General features: G+C 40.1%; 2 protein-coding genes across 2 annotated transcripts; both read left to right on the forward strand.

Moving 5' to 3' along the window:
* The first annotated feature begins 286 nt into the window (after nucleotides 1–286).
* Nucleotides 287–4,355, forward strand: erp27 (endoplasmic reticulum protein 27). Its single transcript, XM_084081773.1, has 7 exons — nucleotides 287–455; nucleotides 1,289–1,374; nucleotides 2,166–2,303; nucleotides 2,744–2,860; nucleotides 3,435–3,560; nucleotides 3,854–4,051; nucleotides 4,269–4,355. The coding sequence occupies exons 1-7, from the start codon at nucleotides 398–400 to the stop codon at nucleotides 4,308–4,310; spliced, it is 765 nt and encodes a 254-aa protein (XP_083937899.1). The 5' UTR covers nucleotides 287–397; the 3' UTR covers nucleotides 4,311–4,355.
* Nucleotides 4,356–13,584: 9,229 nt separating this feature from the next.
* On the forward strand, nucleotides 13,585–16,481 carry bglapl (bone gamma-carboxyglutamate (gla) protein, like). Its single transcript, XM_084081365.1, has 4 exons — nucleotides 13,585–13,724; nucleotides 13,849–14,151; nucleotides 14,391–14,490; nucleotides 15,152–16,481. Exons 1-4 carry the CDS (start codon nucleotides 13,664–13,666, stop codon nucleotides 15,252–15,254), a joined length of 567 nt encoding a protein of 188 aa, XP_083937491.1. The 5' UTR covers nucleotides 13,585–13,663; the 3' UTR covers nucleotides 15,255–16,481.
* The last annotated feature ends 321 nt before the right edge of the window (nucleotides 16,482–16,802 follow it).

Genomic DNA, 16,802 nt, shown 5'->3' on the forward strand with positions numbered 1-16,802 from the left:
AAATGTTCTGTCAAAAATGTGAAGATTTATTTACATACATTTATTTATTTCTTCTTTTTTTTTCGGAAAATTGGCGCCAAGGCCAAAATAGGGACGCCAGGTCAAAAGTGGGGGCAGAAACTCAAAAGCAGACATGCTGTCACCATGACTTCACACAGTGACACGTCACCTCAGCACCAAAACTTATCATTAACACCTGTGTGATTCTCACAAAGCCTCCAATCACAACCCAGAGGGGCTGCAGCCACCACTCTCATGCATGCATGTGGCAACCGCTCAGGGGTAGAGGGATAGAACACGGGGCAGCTGGACACCACTCTTATACAGAGGCAAACATCAGAGAACACATTTGCTTTTAGGTATTCTTTCTGTGGCTCCCTCACTAAAACAATCAAGTATGCGAATCTCTCTGTTCTTGTCCGCCCTGGTCTTCTCTGCCTTTGCAGAAGAGAAAGGTAAGACAGGCTAATGGTCAATATGGTTCTCTCTCTCTCTCTCTCTCTCTCTCTCTCTCTCTCTCTCTCTCTCTCTTTCTCTCTCTCTCTTCTAATTTATCCCCCATATTAACGTGTCTTGCTGCTGCTCTGTGGTACTAATATCTCTCTATATGAAAATGTCTGTGTCTATAATAATAATTGTTTATTGCACCATTCAAAAACAGGGATTAAAGTGCTTTACGGAATAAAACAATGCACTAAAATATATTATATGACAGCATACGAGATAATAAAAACAAAGCAAAAAATTAAAATAGGTGTGAAGATAATAAAGGAGGAGTAATAAAAGAATCATATAAAGCCAGTCTGTAAAATTGTTGTTAATAGGAGAGTCTTAAAAGACTAAATGGACTTTGTCAATCTGATCTCAGTCATTCCATATAGGGACTGTGATGGCAAAGGCTCCATCGTCTTTGTTCTTTAATATACATTCAGGAACAAACAGAAAGGCAGCATTTGAGGATTTCAGAGAGCAAACCAGCACATAGTTAAAATGTGTAAAATATAACTGAGCTTAAAAAGTGAAGTAATAAAATCAATTCTAAAGTTACCAGGTAATGATTGCAACAATAGAATCTGAAATATACTCTCTGTAAAAAAATAAATTCTGCTAAACAAGCTTTATAGGGAAGAGACTGTATGAGACGCACAGTATAATGTTGCATTTCCAGAGTTGTATTAGCATACTCTTGCTCACTTATCTCTCTGTGTAAACATCTATGTCTGTGACTTTTCTCAGCTTTTGTCCACGTCTGTCTCTCCGTTTCTCTTATTCTCTCTCTCACTAACAGACAGCGCCTTCCCGAGACTGGCCGACACTGCAGCCGTAGAGGCCTTCGTTGACTCCGCCGAAGTGGTCGTCATCGGGTTCCTTGAGGTCAGACAGGGCAAAAATGACAACGATAATGAACAAACTAGACAGGAAAGTCAGAAATGTGTGCAGTGGGCTGGAGTGAGGGCTGAGACGTCGTAAGGACAAACCACGGGGACCGTTGCATGGGTCAGGCTAATTATGCTTAACATGCATATGTGGCAAACCAGGCACCACCAGTGCAAATCCGGCAATCGCTGAGTTGTGAGCTGGGCTAAAAAAGAAAATTACAACATTCCTTTTTACACCCTTCTCTTCTTGTCCAGACTGGCCTTGGTAATGCTCTCACGAATGAATTTCGGGGGAAGATATGTTTCCTCTCGGCCACACGTTTGGCTCAGGAACAGGCTTCCTTTGCAGTTAGGATAGGGAGCGGGTGGCTGTTTCACACAGGCGAGCCCTTTGGCCAAGCTCCGGTGCGGGGGAAGAAGGTGGGCCGCTCACGAAGCATCGGAGCTTTTGTGGGATTGGCTCAAATGAGTTTGCTGTAAACAAGGGAGAGGTTCAGAGATGGAGAGAAGCAGAGCGGAAGAGGAAGAGAGAGCACATGAGGGTAGATGCCTGAGCCGTGATGTCCAGGGCAATAAGAGACCAAAATATTGTTATTGTTATGACTCACTGGGGAAAAACTCATATTATAGGCTTTAAAATGATCACAGATTTCCAGAGTCTATGGTGTGTTATGATCTCAACCTTGATGTGAATCCAGTTGAAGAATCCAGAACATAAATCATCATCTTTCCTTACTCATTAAATTAAATTGTTTTTCTCTATCTTGTTCCGATCTTCTGTCTCAGGGAGAGGAAAGTCCTGGCTATGCAGAGCTTGTAGCAGCTGCCAAGCGTGCAGATACCATTGCTTATGCCTTGTGCAGTGAAAAAGAGGTGTGGGCTGACTACAGCGTTACCTCAGAGACAATCACCGTCTTCAGAAAGGTAATCTGCATTTCTGTGAATAGAAAACCCCAGTGGTGGAAAAAGTACTTAAAGTACCAAAAGTACAAGTACTAGAATGTTTGAAAATAGCAGATCTACAAGTTCACAGCTTGTAAATCGGCTATTTTCAAATAGCCTACGTATAAAATAAGGCTAAAGTGGTTAATGTATGTTTTATAATGTAATATATCTGCAAAGTAACTACTAATTTTCAAATAATTGTTGTGGAGTAAAAGTACAGTATCTCCCTCTGAGATGTAATGGAGTAGAAGTAAAATTATTGCATATTGGAAATACTCCAGTAAAGTAAAAAATACCTCAAAATTGTACTTAAGTACAGTACTTGAGTAAATGTACTTAGTTACCTTACACCACTGCAAAGAATGTGACAAGACGTGATCAACTGATGGCTGTTGTGGTGTTGCTTTGTGTCTCTCCAGGCAGATAACCACCAGGACAATCTGGTTCTCTCTAAGATCAAAAAGCTGGAAACTGATGGCCTAGTAAACTTCTTCACCACCAATGAGATCCGCTACCTCACAGAGTACAACCAAGTGGTAGGTCCACTGAGAGGCTTCATATCTGTCTGTATTTAGACCAGTGATACTGATTTCCCAACTTTTTAGCTCAAGACCCAAAAGAGAAATTAGACGTTTATCTGGGACCAAAACTAGTGAAAATAGCAGATCTACATCTAGCTTGTAGATCTGCTATTTTCACTACTTCTTAAAAGTTGTTTTTATTCATTTATGGACATGTTTAGACTTTTGTTGGAATGGAACACGTTGGAATTGTTTTTAATTGATGAAAAGTTGTGAAGTTTTTTTCTATTTAAACTTTGGAAATAATATATCTATATTTTTTAAATGTAGGAAACAAAAAAAGGGGATATTTACTTGCGACCCATACAAATTGGTCCGTGACCCGACCCACTGTTTGGGAAACAGTGGTATAGATCATGTCCACAACAGTACTGAACCACTGTCCTATTACCTAAATGTCCACATCTTTGTCTCTCTCACTACCACTATTTATAGTGAGAGTAGAAGACAATAGTTGTCTCTCTCTATTTATACTCCACTCTCTCTACTTAAACAGGATTTTCCCCCCTAACATTTTCTCCCTCCTCAGACGGCAGTGGGTCTGTTCAATTCAGAGGTGAAGACACACCTGCTGCTGTTTGCCAACAGAGGGAGTAAAGACTATACCGAACTGCAGGGTCGTCTGAGCGCTGTGGCCCCAGAATTCACTGGCAAGGTGAAAATAACAAAGGATTGAATTCACACACATGGTTAGGACAGCTCATGTGTGTCAGTCTGACAAATGTACCAAATTAAGAATGACAAGCATATCTTCACATTGTAAAATGAGCTATATGGCATGAATTGAGTTTTCAAGTCATAGACGGTTAATGCCTAATTTATACACGTTTTGACATGGTTGTACGACAAAGTTTATATTAGGCCTAACTGTTATTGCAAATTCTGTTGCTCACGCAATGGATTAAGTATAAATTAGGCCTGTCTCTCTGAAGCTACTCTCTCTTTCAGTTCTTGTTTGTGCTGATAAATGGGGGGCTGAAGAACAACGCCAAGTCATTGGCTTACTTCGGCCTCAAGACACAAGATCTTCCCCGGGTTGGTATCTATGATGGAGACTCTGACATGAAATGGCTTCTTCCCCAAGGAGAGATCTCTACTGAACGTGTGCAGGAATTCTGTCAATCCTTCCTACGAGGGGATCTGAAGGTGCGAATGCATTTAACTTAATCTAAAGGGCCCATGTGCACCAATGTGCAACCAAGTGTAAATTACCCGTAACCTCATGGTTATTACTTTGCTATCTCTCTTTTTTCACTCTATTTTTAACGATATAAATTAAAAAAGCTATCCTGAAACCATTTTAAAATCAAACAATAACAGTATCTACTGTTTTAATATAACATATCCCTTTTTCCTCTTTCAGGATGTGAAGGAGGCAGGAGCAGAAGGCAAAACAGAGCTCTAGGAGAGTCTAAATCAATGTAAATTAATTCATATCTATTAAATAAACAGCTGTAAATGGAAGAGGGACTTTTCAAGTGACTTCCGTCTGCAGTGGAAAGAGAATAGCCACTTTTGTGTGTGTGTGTGTGTGTGTGTGTGTGTGTGTGTGTGTGTGTGTGTGTGTGTGTGTGTGTGTGTGTGTGTGTGTGTGTGTGTGTGTGTGTGTGTGTGTGTGTGTGTGTGTGTGTGTGTGTGTGTGTGTGTGTGTGTGTGTGTGTGCGCGCGCGTGTGTCTGACTGTTTTTGTTAGCCACATGACAACAATACAAAGTGTGTGTGTGTGTACACGTTGTGTCTGTTTGTGCGGGAGTGAGCCTGTCTGCGGTGTGGGCAGCTGACCACAGGACACTGGCCACGAGCCGCTGTGATCCCAGCGGAGCTGTTGGCCTGTCCACCGATGTGACGGTCAGAGCCACAACAGACCAACCCCTGAGACTGACACACAGCAGGGGTAGATGATGACTGAGGTCATACGAGAGCTTGAAATGAAGACTATGGCACTGGATAAAGATAGCAAAACACAACTCACCTCAACTCAACTTAACCTTATTGTCGCATCACAGGTTAACTTTAATTTCACCCAAATGTGGGTGAGATTATTTGCTTTACAAGCTCGATCATTTGCCGTTTCAAGAAAGGGGGAAAGAAATAGAAAAACAGGTCAAATGTGGTTTGTCCCTCCCTCCGGAAATCTCATTTCCATTTGATTTCAGGAATCAAATGGAAATGAGATTTCCGGAGGGAGGGTTTACCAGGCTAGTTTGTCAGTATGAGCAGTGTAAAATATATAAGGCGCATGTTACATATAATATGTAAATGTATCAGTCCATGTAATATTACATAATGCATTATATTGATACGTAAAGGTGCATGGTTAAACAGGAAATTGCAATACAGTGAGGCAGTTAAAATAGCAGCAGATCATAATAGACGTGACAGTGATACATAAGCGGCAGTGCCTGTGCAGCTGCAGCAACTCAATGTTTTTTTTGTATAAATTAAAACTCAGTAAAACAGTCAAATATAACAATTGTTTGCAAGAAATAAGCTTCCTCAAAGCAGCCGGTTAATGTGTCTTATGTGTAAAAATTGACCCGCAAGTGTTCATGTTAGGGGATAAGATTGCATGGCAGTGGTAGATAAACACTCTTGATAGTAATACAAGTCAAATAGTAGGTCAATAAATCCAAAATAAAGTTAATGAGATTTGACTTTTCAACATAAGGGTTGAAAACAAACCATAAAAGATCTATAAAAGAACAACAGATGGGTCGTACACATCAAGAAGGCAAAGTTTTTGAGCTGATCCCAAAGAATTCCTTGAAAAAGAGGGAATTTCAAGGACCAGACTGGATAGAGGATAATTAGTGGTGTTGTTCAGCCAAGCGGATAAATCAACCGGAAGAGGGAAAGCACAGGCTGGCACATGGAGCCGCCAGATGGAAATGTGTGTAACTCACCATCTTAACCACTTAAGCCCTATGTATACAATACAGTACTGTATACTTCATCGTACGACAGCCTATCTACAGTGTCCAATCTCACAAAGTGTCACATCATGATACACTATGAGCTTTTAGATCTGCTATTGTTTATTTTTTCTTACATTTTGGGATCATTTTTTTATTAAAAATATTAAAGCAGCAATACCTAACTTTCCTCTTCTACCCCGGAGTTAATCCTGGTTTCCTGCTTAAGTGATGAGATTTTTACCATTGAGCTAATAGAGCCGGCCTGCTTGCTCGGGGATAAATTGAACCTTGACCATCAGGTCAAAGTTTGTGTCAGATCCTGTGTCTAGGTGAGACATGACCTTTAACACGATCTACATGTCTCAATAGAAGAGCCGGGAGACAAAATACAACCACTCCAATTGTATAAGTTATATTGTATTAACAAACTCTACCATACAGATTGGACAAAATTACATTTTATTCATTAAAAAAAAGTTACATAGTGACATGCCCAAAATAGGGATGCCAGGTAGAAAGCGGTTAAACTTTTCATGCAAGTGTCTTCTGCTGTGGCTGTGTAGCTACATCACAGCCAAGACAATACTGGAGAGAAAGGGCCTCTACATGTGAGGTCTATGGTTTTACATGGTCTATGGACAGGGTGATGACAGTGTGTTGCAGTTAAAAAAATATAAGGGCTATGATTAAATACAGCACTAAAGACGGAATTTCCCGTCGATTTTCCATCACATTTTTTAATTTGGTTATACTTTAAATGTCAACATGAGTCAAATATATAAAACAAGCTTTGCCCCCCAGCGCAAATGTGAAACCTAGTTGCCTACAGATTAAACGCTGCAATTGTTATATAGCACACAGGTCATGTACTGTAGTAGATGGACTTCAGCAGTTGTATAACTATTATTAGCAGTATAATCTATGATATTTATTCAACTGCTATAGCTACCACATAGCATTAGCGCCACACCCACAAAGCTGATAACTAGAGTTAGTGTAAGGCTAGCAGCACCCAGTATCTGTACAGTATCGAGATGTCTCTGTGATGTCTTTGCTGTGTGTCACCCCCATAGAGTTAAAGGTCACCCCCCATCTCTCTCCCCATTTCCTGTCAGCCCACTATCCTATCAATAAAGGCAGAAAAAGCCAAACAAATATCTTTAAAAAAAAGATACTGTAGGCCAAGCATACGTATATCACTGTTGAAATACAACTCATCTGCTTAATTAGTACATCAATGAATATTCGTATTCCTCTGCTTACCTCTATCAGTAATGGCCTATATTATCCAGCCACGTGTGTAATGTGACCTCTGCAAATGTAAATATTCTCTGTATGTGTATAATAAACTTCAGAACATGCTGTGCAACATGTCCTTACTGTCGTCTTGTTCTCTGAGCTCATGCTTGCTTAAAGAAGGGTAATTCAGCTGAATGACACACTTTGTAGAGAGTGCTCTTAGGATCACAACAGAGGACTTGTAAATCACTACACATATCCTTCATCTTCATCTTCATCCTCAACATAGAAAAAGTGTTGATTTCAGAGAGTGTAAAAATGGACATACCTGTGCCTGTACCTGTACCGGTATCGCTCTCAGACTGTCAGGTCCGTAATTCTCAGAGTTAAATATAAAACTCAATCGATTTTACTTCGGTTTTACTATGATAAACAGCACCTGTTTCCCTCTAAATAAGGGTTAAATCGACAGATTTGTATGGGTCACGAGTAAAAATCCCTTTTTTAGTTTTGTCATTATTATTTAAAAAGACTTTCAAAAAGAAAAAAATATCTAACATTTTCAGAAATTAAAAATAAATATTCAAGAGAATTTCATGAATTTTCAAAAAAATCTAAGAAATTCCATAAATAAAAAACTTTTAAGATGTACAGTAGTGAAAATAGCTCACAACGTGTGGCATCGCGACACACGTGTCTATCTGATAAAGTAGTTGATTGTCATTGCGTCAAATGTATGTGCTTACGCAGTTGAGAGTGATTCAACGCATGTTGTAGGATGGGGTTTTATATTTGTATTTATGCACTGGATTGGATTATTAATATGTGATAGATGGCACTCACTTTGATGGTGGGAGTGGCACTTTGATGGTGGGAGTGTCTCTGTGGGTGGCATCCAGCGATTACAAGTAATGGTCCTCACCTGCACACCTGGGTAGGTCGAGCTGGGACTGGGAGGGATCATTTTTGTTAACCACTTTTTGGGGAAATGCTCATAGTCTAATTTATATCTTTGCACAGATATATGTTATTGGAACTTTCGTAATATTTTTTCGTAATACGTATTGTGAAATTGAAGTAAAGCATTTTAAACTTCAGCTTTCGTTTGCACGTGAGTCCTTTTAGTTTGCACGTCATACAAGTTCAATCTCCCAGGCTTAGCCTGCCGGCTGAACGATTTATTGGGGATTGCTATCAGCCACTAGACATGTACTGGGTCAAGCAGATAAAGGACAGTCTAATCATAAGAGCACCATTACTCCATATACCTCACAGCTTATAGTTAACTGAGCCAAAGAAACTGAGGAGAGAAGCACAAAATATAGATATTTTTCAGGGTTGATGGGGGACCTACCTGCACAGGTCTTCTTACTGGGCTTGTGGGAAACAGAGCTGGGATAGAAGAGCCTTCTGTAATTTTTAGAAGTCCGGAGTCTTTCAGACGGTATCCCAACAGCCAAAGCCAGAAGACAATTGCTATCTCACAAAGTCACTGATTCCTGCACCTGAGCTGAAGAAAATGCAATTTGTCATAAGGAACGTACCCTAACATTTCCTGATTAGGCAGTAAATATTGTGACCCTACCTGTGTATTATTTTATTTATATTTTTACCTTTATTTAACCAGGCAGAACAAATTAAGAACAAATTATTATTTACAATTGTGGCCTGGGGCAAAAGGCAAAACCTTTTGAGGGAGAGGGGGAATAGGGCTAAAATAAATAAATCAGGTTAAAAACTAAATAAACAAAGTATAATCGATAATAAAACAAATGCAAACACGCATTGCTGTATAAACTATATAAGACAAACAAGCTAACTGTCTAAAGGACAACAGCATTTGTCTTTAAGAATGTCCATAATAGAGTCTTTAAAAGTGTTGCGTGTGTGTGTGTGTGTGTGTGTGTGTGTGTGTGTGTGTGTGTGTGTGTGTGTGTGTGTGTGTGTGTGCGTGCGTGCGTGCGTGCGTGCGTGCGTGCGTGCGTGCGTGAGACCATTTTGGAAGTGGGCTGTACACTCGACCACAGTCTGGAAGAGTGTGGTCTTACAAGGTGCTAAAGTACCAACGGCTTAAGGATGCTATTATACAAATGTTACAAATGTAACATTTGTAACATAAACTGCTCACATTTGGAAGCCTCTGTAATGTCCATACATTTGTTGTGAGATGCCTGCAGATTGCAGGAATGCCCAAGCCAAGAGCTACAGTAAGGCATTGGCAAAATTATGTTCAATGTCTGTGATAATTGGCAGTTGCCACATATGGAGGAGACGATGCTTCCTGTATCCGTGATCTGTATCCTGAAACACTTAATGTTGAGTTGAGTTTCCCAAGTTTGTGCAGGTGGCATGTACTACTTATGTTCAAGAATTTCTTGTTAAATGTGAACGCAAATAACATTTTTGTCCAGCAAAATATGTCCAGCTGGACAGATTTTCATGGCATTTGATGGAAAATCTTCTCTGCCCCAAAGCCATGGTTAACTTGACAAAACCCTCAAGGTCACAATCAAGGTCACTGTCAATATTAAATAATGGGTCGTATCTCAAGAGATAGCAGATGTTGGTGCAGGCATGGTTAACACATACAGGCCCTCTACAGCCGGGTTGTCTGCATGTACTGTGTATGTGTCCTCTACAATAATTACAGCTGATGCCACTGTGTGCATAAGTCCATGACAAATAAATACTTGGCCATGAAAGCCTGAGATGCCTGGTGAAATAAAAGTGAAAAGTGAAATTTATGAAGAATGTGAAAGTTTGGCAAATCAACATGGTTCTTTTTTGTGAAGCGAGTATTTATAAAGGTCGCTATATCCATATGGCCAAATGAGGCTTGGACCATTACCACACTAGGACATGCACAAGCAGGCAGACCGTTTAGTGCAGCTTCACCACTGAACATCACCACATTGTAACTTGGATGGCTTCAATCACAGACTGCACACATAGAAACTTAATATCGACAACTAAAGATTGGACAGGGAGGCCACGCCGTTATTACTCACTAAGGATAAGATAGACCTTTATTGATCCCTGAAGAGAAATGCTGTGATCATGTAACAAGGGTGTAACACATGAGATGCACAGGAGTAAAAGTAAAATAAATAAAAATAAATGAATATGCCAAGATAAATAAAAAGATAAATATATAATTATATACTATAAATACAGTCTATCACCAATGGGAGTATGAATGGGTATGTCCATGGTCTATCAACTGTATCAACAATGAATATTTGTATACATGTATGTACAGTCCAACTGTATTATTATTGCCTGTACAAGGCAAGCATAATGTCAATGTCAAACATTAATATGAACTATTAACTCTAGATGCAGGACAAACTGGTGATGATAATACTACTAATAATAAACAGCTATAAAAATCCATTAGAACCTACACAACAAACCAGCAAATTACCCCAAGAATTCCTGCTAAACCCTCCCTCATTCTGCGGCTTCCAGGTGCTCCAAATCATGCTAATTGGACCAATAAATCTAACTGGACAGAAAATGGATTTCCCAGGTTGTAGTTTGTGGGTTTAGCTCAGATAGTTTTGAGGGTAGTGAAAATATTTTGACAGCTGACTCAAGACAGTGGTTCAAAGCATCAGAAGGTATCACTAAACATATGATATGCGCCTGTGCTACTGTACAGTTGTAAGCTCTGACTGGAGGTTGATGCTTTTGACAGCCATGAACTTTCATAAGGACATGAGTGAGATGGTGGTTTAGTGAGCATTTTTCTCAATGCATTCCTGTATGTGGTCATGTGGGAGTATACCATTATACTACAATGGGTCAACTAGCCATCTGTTTCTGGGTTGTGTTTATGTTGTCCTTGTGTTGTATGTATACTGTACTTTGTACAGTAGAACATATGCTGAGCATGACCATTCACAACTTTGCAATTATAAACTCCCATAATCTTTAGCCAAATACCTTTGTTGAATTAATGTGCTCAACATTGATTACATGCAACACGTTTTTTCATGCATATCCCTTTCACAAATATTCCTCTATACATGAGATGGGAGAGAAGATCATGAAACATATTAACAGAAATGCTGCAAAATCCAGAGTAAACATACAGTAATAATAGTTGTCCAGTGTCTAAACAATAGCGACTTCATTGCAGGTTACTCAATGGTTTTTCATGGTCAGAATACAAGCTTATACAGATTATTGCAAAGCTTTCCTCATAAAACATTTAAAATAAATTAATATTGAATATAAATGTACGTATAAGCACTAATTGTAGGTTTGGTTAAAAATATATGTTTTTGTCCCTTTTCTCTATTTCCCATTATTCCTGTCACTCTATTGTATTGTCCAGTAAACAGAAGAGTCAAAACAATAAAAACAAATGACACCTTATTACTTTTTAAATCACACAATAATGTCTTACATACGCTGTGAAGTCAGAATTGCTTTTTTGTTCTAGACCTGTGATGTTGTGATGTTTACTTGTAACATAAAAGAAGCTGTGATGTTTAAGTAGCTGTTAATTAGCATGAGCTGCCTGACAGCCAGTGCTGTCTGCAGTACAATTGCTACAGTTGTGTAAAACCTAAACTCCAAACTAGGACCAACAGTGTAGACCTATAAAGAAAGTGAGCATTCCTCGTGTGTCTAGATTACTATGTGGCTTGGACATGCCCAGCATGTGATTTCAAACAATAAGACACGTCTGAGCAAATCCAAATGCAGGAGGACATATTGTAGACCCTGTATTTTCTGCTGCAACTGGGGATGTTGTGGCAAATGTTTTCTCAAACTGTGTTACCCCACAAAAATGGACGCTGGACTAGACATTGAAATTACACCCCTGAGAGTCCAAAACAAACCCCTTCCACCAAGAATAACGACAGACTGTGAAGCAAGATTGACAGCAAGGCCTTTCTACATTAGCCAAGGCTGGTTGTTTCTCAGTGTATGATCGAAGGAGAAGCTGGGGCCCTCCATATATATACTATGGCAAATGTATACCCACTTGGAGATGGTCCATTGGCTATGGAGATGGTATTTAACTTGAAATATGGCTTAGGTCCAAACCATTTGAAGCATTTAATCAAAGATCCCAATTTGAATATACACTCGGAGTGTGATGCATGAATAGAAAGTTTGCATTCAAACCCACACATTTGCTGTGCATTCAGCATATGGGGCTTGCCCATGAATAGTATGCCTATGCAGAAATATATCCTTCAAGTGTGGCTGTGTAGAGGGTGGCTGGTTGATATAGACTCAGTAAACTGGTCGTAGCCGGGGAAGGACCTGGCCGAGGCCTGGTCTGAATCTTTATATAGAGACTGGCTGTGGTTCTGGTGGAACACTGCAACACTCTAATTAAACTCTGTCGCATAACGACTTGCGGTGCTATCCCCCGTTACTCGATTAGTAGCGTTTGGTTGACCCAGGCTATAGTTTGGGGTTTGTGGGGGTGGGAGATCACATTTGGGGTAAGGACTATAGTAACATAACAGCAGGAGCTGAACTGGCAAACCTAATGCTCCGGGACTCTGCTCAACCACATGAACCCTAGCATCCCTGTTGTGGGGTGAACATTTGGCCAAAATAGCCGAGGAGATTTGGTGTAGAGGGCAAAAAGAGGGGACCAAATATAGACCCCTGGGGGACCCCGGTCAATGAAGTGTATAGGGTGGTAAAACTTCAGTCACAGTCTAATGGTGGTGAGCTACCGTATTTAGAAAGAATACAGAGAGAACAATGGTTCTGACCCCTTAGTGGTACACATATTGTTCACAACAAAAAATACATTTAAAGTTTGATTGATTTAGCCAGAGAATAGAGTTGACATAAAAATGGTGGGATTCATATTTAGAATGTCTTGAGAAATGCCACATTATGCCCAATGCTAAACCAGACGGACGTAAGTACTGGATAGTTTTATATGGCTAGCTTTATTCTCCATCTGACTGTAACAGACAGATAAGTGCCTGCTAACCTTTTTGTTTTGATTTTTTTTGCAGTGTGTGTGTGTGTGTGTGTGTGTGTGTGTGTGTGTGTGTGTGTGTGTGTGTGTGTGTGTGTGTGTGTGTGTGTGTGTGTGTGTGTGTGTGTGTGTGTGTGTGTGTGTGTGTGTGTGTGCGTGCGTGCGTGTGCGCGTGCACGTGAGTGGGTGCGTGCGTGTGTGTGTTTGTGTTTGAGATTCCCACCCCATGCAAAACGTTTACATGTGGATGCTATCTTTGTCTCACATCCCCATTTGTTGTTATTTTTATAGCCTACAATGTATACGCATGCTACACACATGTAGCTCGAAAAGCCTCCCAAATGCTTGTGGCCGTGTAAGTTTATGTGTGGGTGAAGGAGAGTTTTTGGACTGCTGTGCCAGTGATGTGTGGGTGTTCATGTGAGTGATCCTGGCGAGTGGCGGCGGAAGCATTGACATTGGATCCTCTGGCCAATCGCATGGCCATCACCGTGTGGGTCAGGGTTGGAGGGGGCAGACTGTAGTATATATTGACCCTGAATGGACAGAACGAAGCAGAAGGATCCATCCAAAGCAAAGAGAAAGCAAGACAACTGAGCCCTGACCAGTCAACCAAGTGTGCTAAAGACTCTGACTCTGCGGCATCATGAAGACTTTGACTCTCCTCGCTCTCTGCACTGTGCTGTCAGTGTGCTGGTCTATGGGAGGTAAGAACAGCATCCTCATCCTCAGTGATGAACTCTACAGCATGATAGGTTCATTCTCCATGTTGTATAGAATTGTATAAATCCACAAAGTTATCTCATAGGATTTACCTCCCTTTCTCCTCAGTGGTGGTGGTGGAAGTGGAACCCGAGGTTGTTGTGGACGCCTCTGCCGATGTAGCCGCTGATCCTGGAGCTGCTGATACGGGAGCCGCTGACACCTCATCTGCCTCAGACGCTTCATCTTCTGAGTCCGACTCCGCTTCTTCTTCTTCTTCAGAGTCCGACTCCGCTTCTTCTTCATCTTCAGAGTCCAACTCGGCTTCATCGTCTGCATCTGACTCGAGCTCAGACTCCTCTGCATCTGATTCTGCCTCATCTTCCTCTTCCTCCTCTTCCTCCTCTTCATCAGAGTCAGCCAGTGCTGAAGGTAGGCCAGTGTTGTCTTTGTTTATGTCCTTTTAATGTCTGGTCATGATCTTTATACCGCATTTTCTACGGAGTTTGTTCAGGAGAGTGACACAATGCAACACTCAGTGAGCTCAGGTTATATTGAGTATATATTGTCTGGTTGCCTAGAGAAGTCTTCAGAGCAACTGAGTTGTTTTTGGACAATTCTAAAGTATGGGATTATGAGTTTAAAGTTAACTGTTACATTTGCTTCTTTAGCTGCCGCCGGGGTGATTATGAAGAGAGATTTGGCTGCTGTTCTTCTGAGGAGGAAAAGGAATGCTCCATCAGGAGTTCTCAGTCTTCTCCAAATGGAAAGGTATTCTTTTATATAAATATTGTTTATTAGTTCATATTCAATTTTCAATGTCTATAAAATCCAAATTGTACAATATCTTTGGAACCACCAAACATACATCAGTGATTCTCAAACTTGTTAAGTTCACGGACCCACATAATTATAATTATAATGATCAGAGTTACAGACCTGTAAAGGTCCATTTGGTCCTTAACAATCAATCATTTAGCTGGGGACCCACTGAAGGACCCCTGGGGGTCCATGGACCCCACTTTGAGAATCAGTGCTGTTACATCACAGGCTGACCTCATTGAACAACAACATCTTTATGCTGACCGCACAGGCTCTACAGCTGCTAAGCATTTGGCAAGCCATGCAGCTGCATGTTGCTGGTTTTTATATGGCAACTATTCAAATACAGTATGGCTTGGTTCAAAATAGACTTCCTGTTGGCATGTGTGGTATTACAGTTAAGGAAATTGAAATTACTACCTGAGGCCAAGCTATGTTTTTACCCTGCATTTACTGGTTAAAAAAATACCACAGGACTAGAATTATTTTTGCTGCTATATGTTACTATAAAAGATAATTTAATGTTGATAATAATATGAGTTAACCCATCTGTGTGCACTGCAGGATAAATTGGTGAACTCCTTCTGACATTTCTTTCTCTACCTTCCAGCCTGAGAGAGGTGTGTGAGCTGCACGATGGCTGTGATGAGATGGCGGAGACAGCAGGCATCGTGGCAGCGTACAACGCATACTACGGACCCGTCCCCTTCTAAGCTATGAAAGACTGTTCTACTATCCACACATATGAACTGCTAAAACGGAATACCCTCCATCATACTGCCATTGTGTAGCTACATGCACAGAGAATGGCACAACAACCACTCCCCCTGAGTTCAGAAAAGGAGCAGAAAAGCCAAAAGTGGGTTCAGCCCACATTGTGATCCTATAGAAAGAATTTTCTCTAAATGCCAATTGTGACTTGCTGTTACGGGTGTTTATCACAAGGCAATGCTTTTTTCCCAAGCTTTTGTAATATTTGAGGAGAATGAGGCACATGCACATGAGGACCTGTGATCTGAATCATACAGCCCACAAAAGTATAGAGTAAATTATTCTACACAATGAATGGTGCTAAAACTGCAAATGTATTGTATTATTATGAGTCAATATTTTTTTATAAAATCATTTAGTAGTACTGTTACTGGTGGTAGTAGTGGTAGTATTGCTGGTTTTAGTAGTAGTAGTAGTAGTAGTAGTAGTAGTAGTAGTAGTAGTAGTAATAGTAGTGTAAAATATATGTAATACCGTGAATTCAATTTGAATTTGAAATTGAAAATAAATTAATCTGTATTCAAATTGAAACTGGTATCATTAATGGCTGATTTACATACTTTTTTTTTACACAATTATCTAATTAGGGGATTATTACCTAATATTATGTATATAATGGTTTAACCAATTTATTTTTATATTTGGCCGTCAATGAGACTGAATCAAAAAACAAATGAAGGCCCTTAAATCAATGCACACATTACTGTGCATAGGGCTGGCATTTTGTGCCACTGCCACATTTCACCACTAGATGGTACAGTTTTTCAATTCTTTAAGTACAGGGTAATTTAGGCCTATTTTTGTCCTGTGGGATCTGAGCAAAAAGAGTTTGAAGAGGCAATAATGTGTGTGGATTAATGCAGTTATTGGCTGAATGCCTAAAATGTAAATAGTATTTTAATAAATAGTCTTTAATTAATAGTATTTAGTTATTGTGACACTGTTATTTACCCCAAGGATAACTTTTGAGTGAAACAGATGTTATGTTTGAATAAAACAAAATAGAAATCCATATCGCTGTTATGACAATTTTTCTTTTCTCAAAAGGGGGTTCAAGGGCTTAAAGGTCTTAGATTATATTATTTTTGCTGATTCATATATGTATCTATTGATTTTTTTTCTATTGATTTTCAACTGTAATGTATACATTTACCATCAGAGATTAATTACATTTCGTCTGACCCATGATTTTTCTTTTTTTGAAAGTACAAAATACATTATCATGTTTCGGTTTCACTTAAGCACTAAATAATATATCTATTTTTATAACTGTCATAAAGAGCACGCACGCACGCACACACACACACACACACACACACACACACACACACACACACACACAGACACGCACGCACGCACGTGCGTGCGCACACACACACACACACACACACACACTTTGTACTACAGTACATGTACAATAGGTGATTTCAATGGGCGGTCCAGGGACCCCCAGGGGTCTTTGAGGGGGTCCAGGGAGCGGAGCCCCAGCG

Source organism: Gymnoscopelus microlampas, assembly GCF_963454915.1.
Source record: "Gymnoscopelus microlampas genome assembly, chromosome: 2".
NCBI classification, from domain to species: Eukaryota; Metazoa; Chordata; class Actinopteri; order Myctophiformes; family Myctophidae; genus Gymnoscopelus; species Gymnoscopelus microlampas.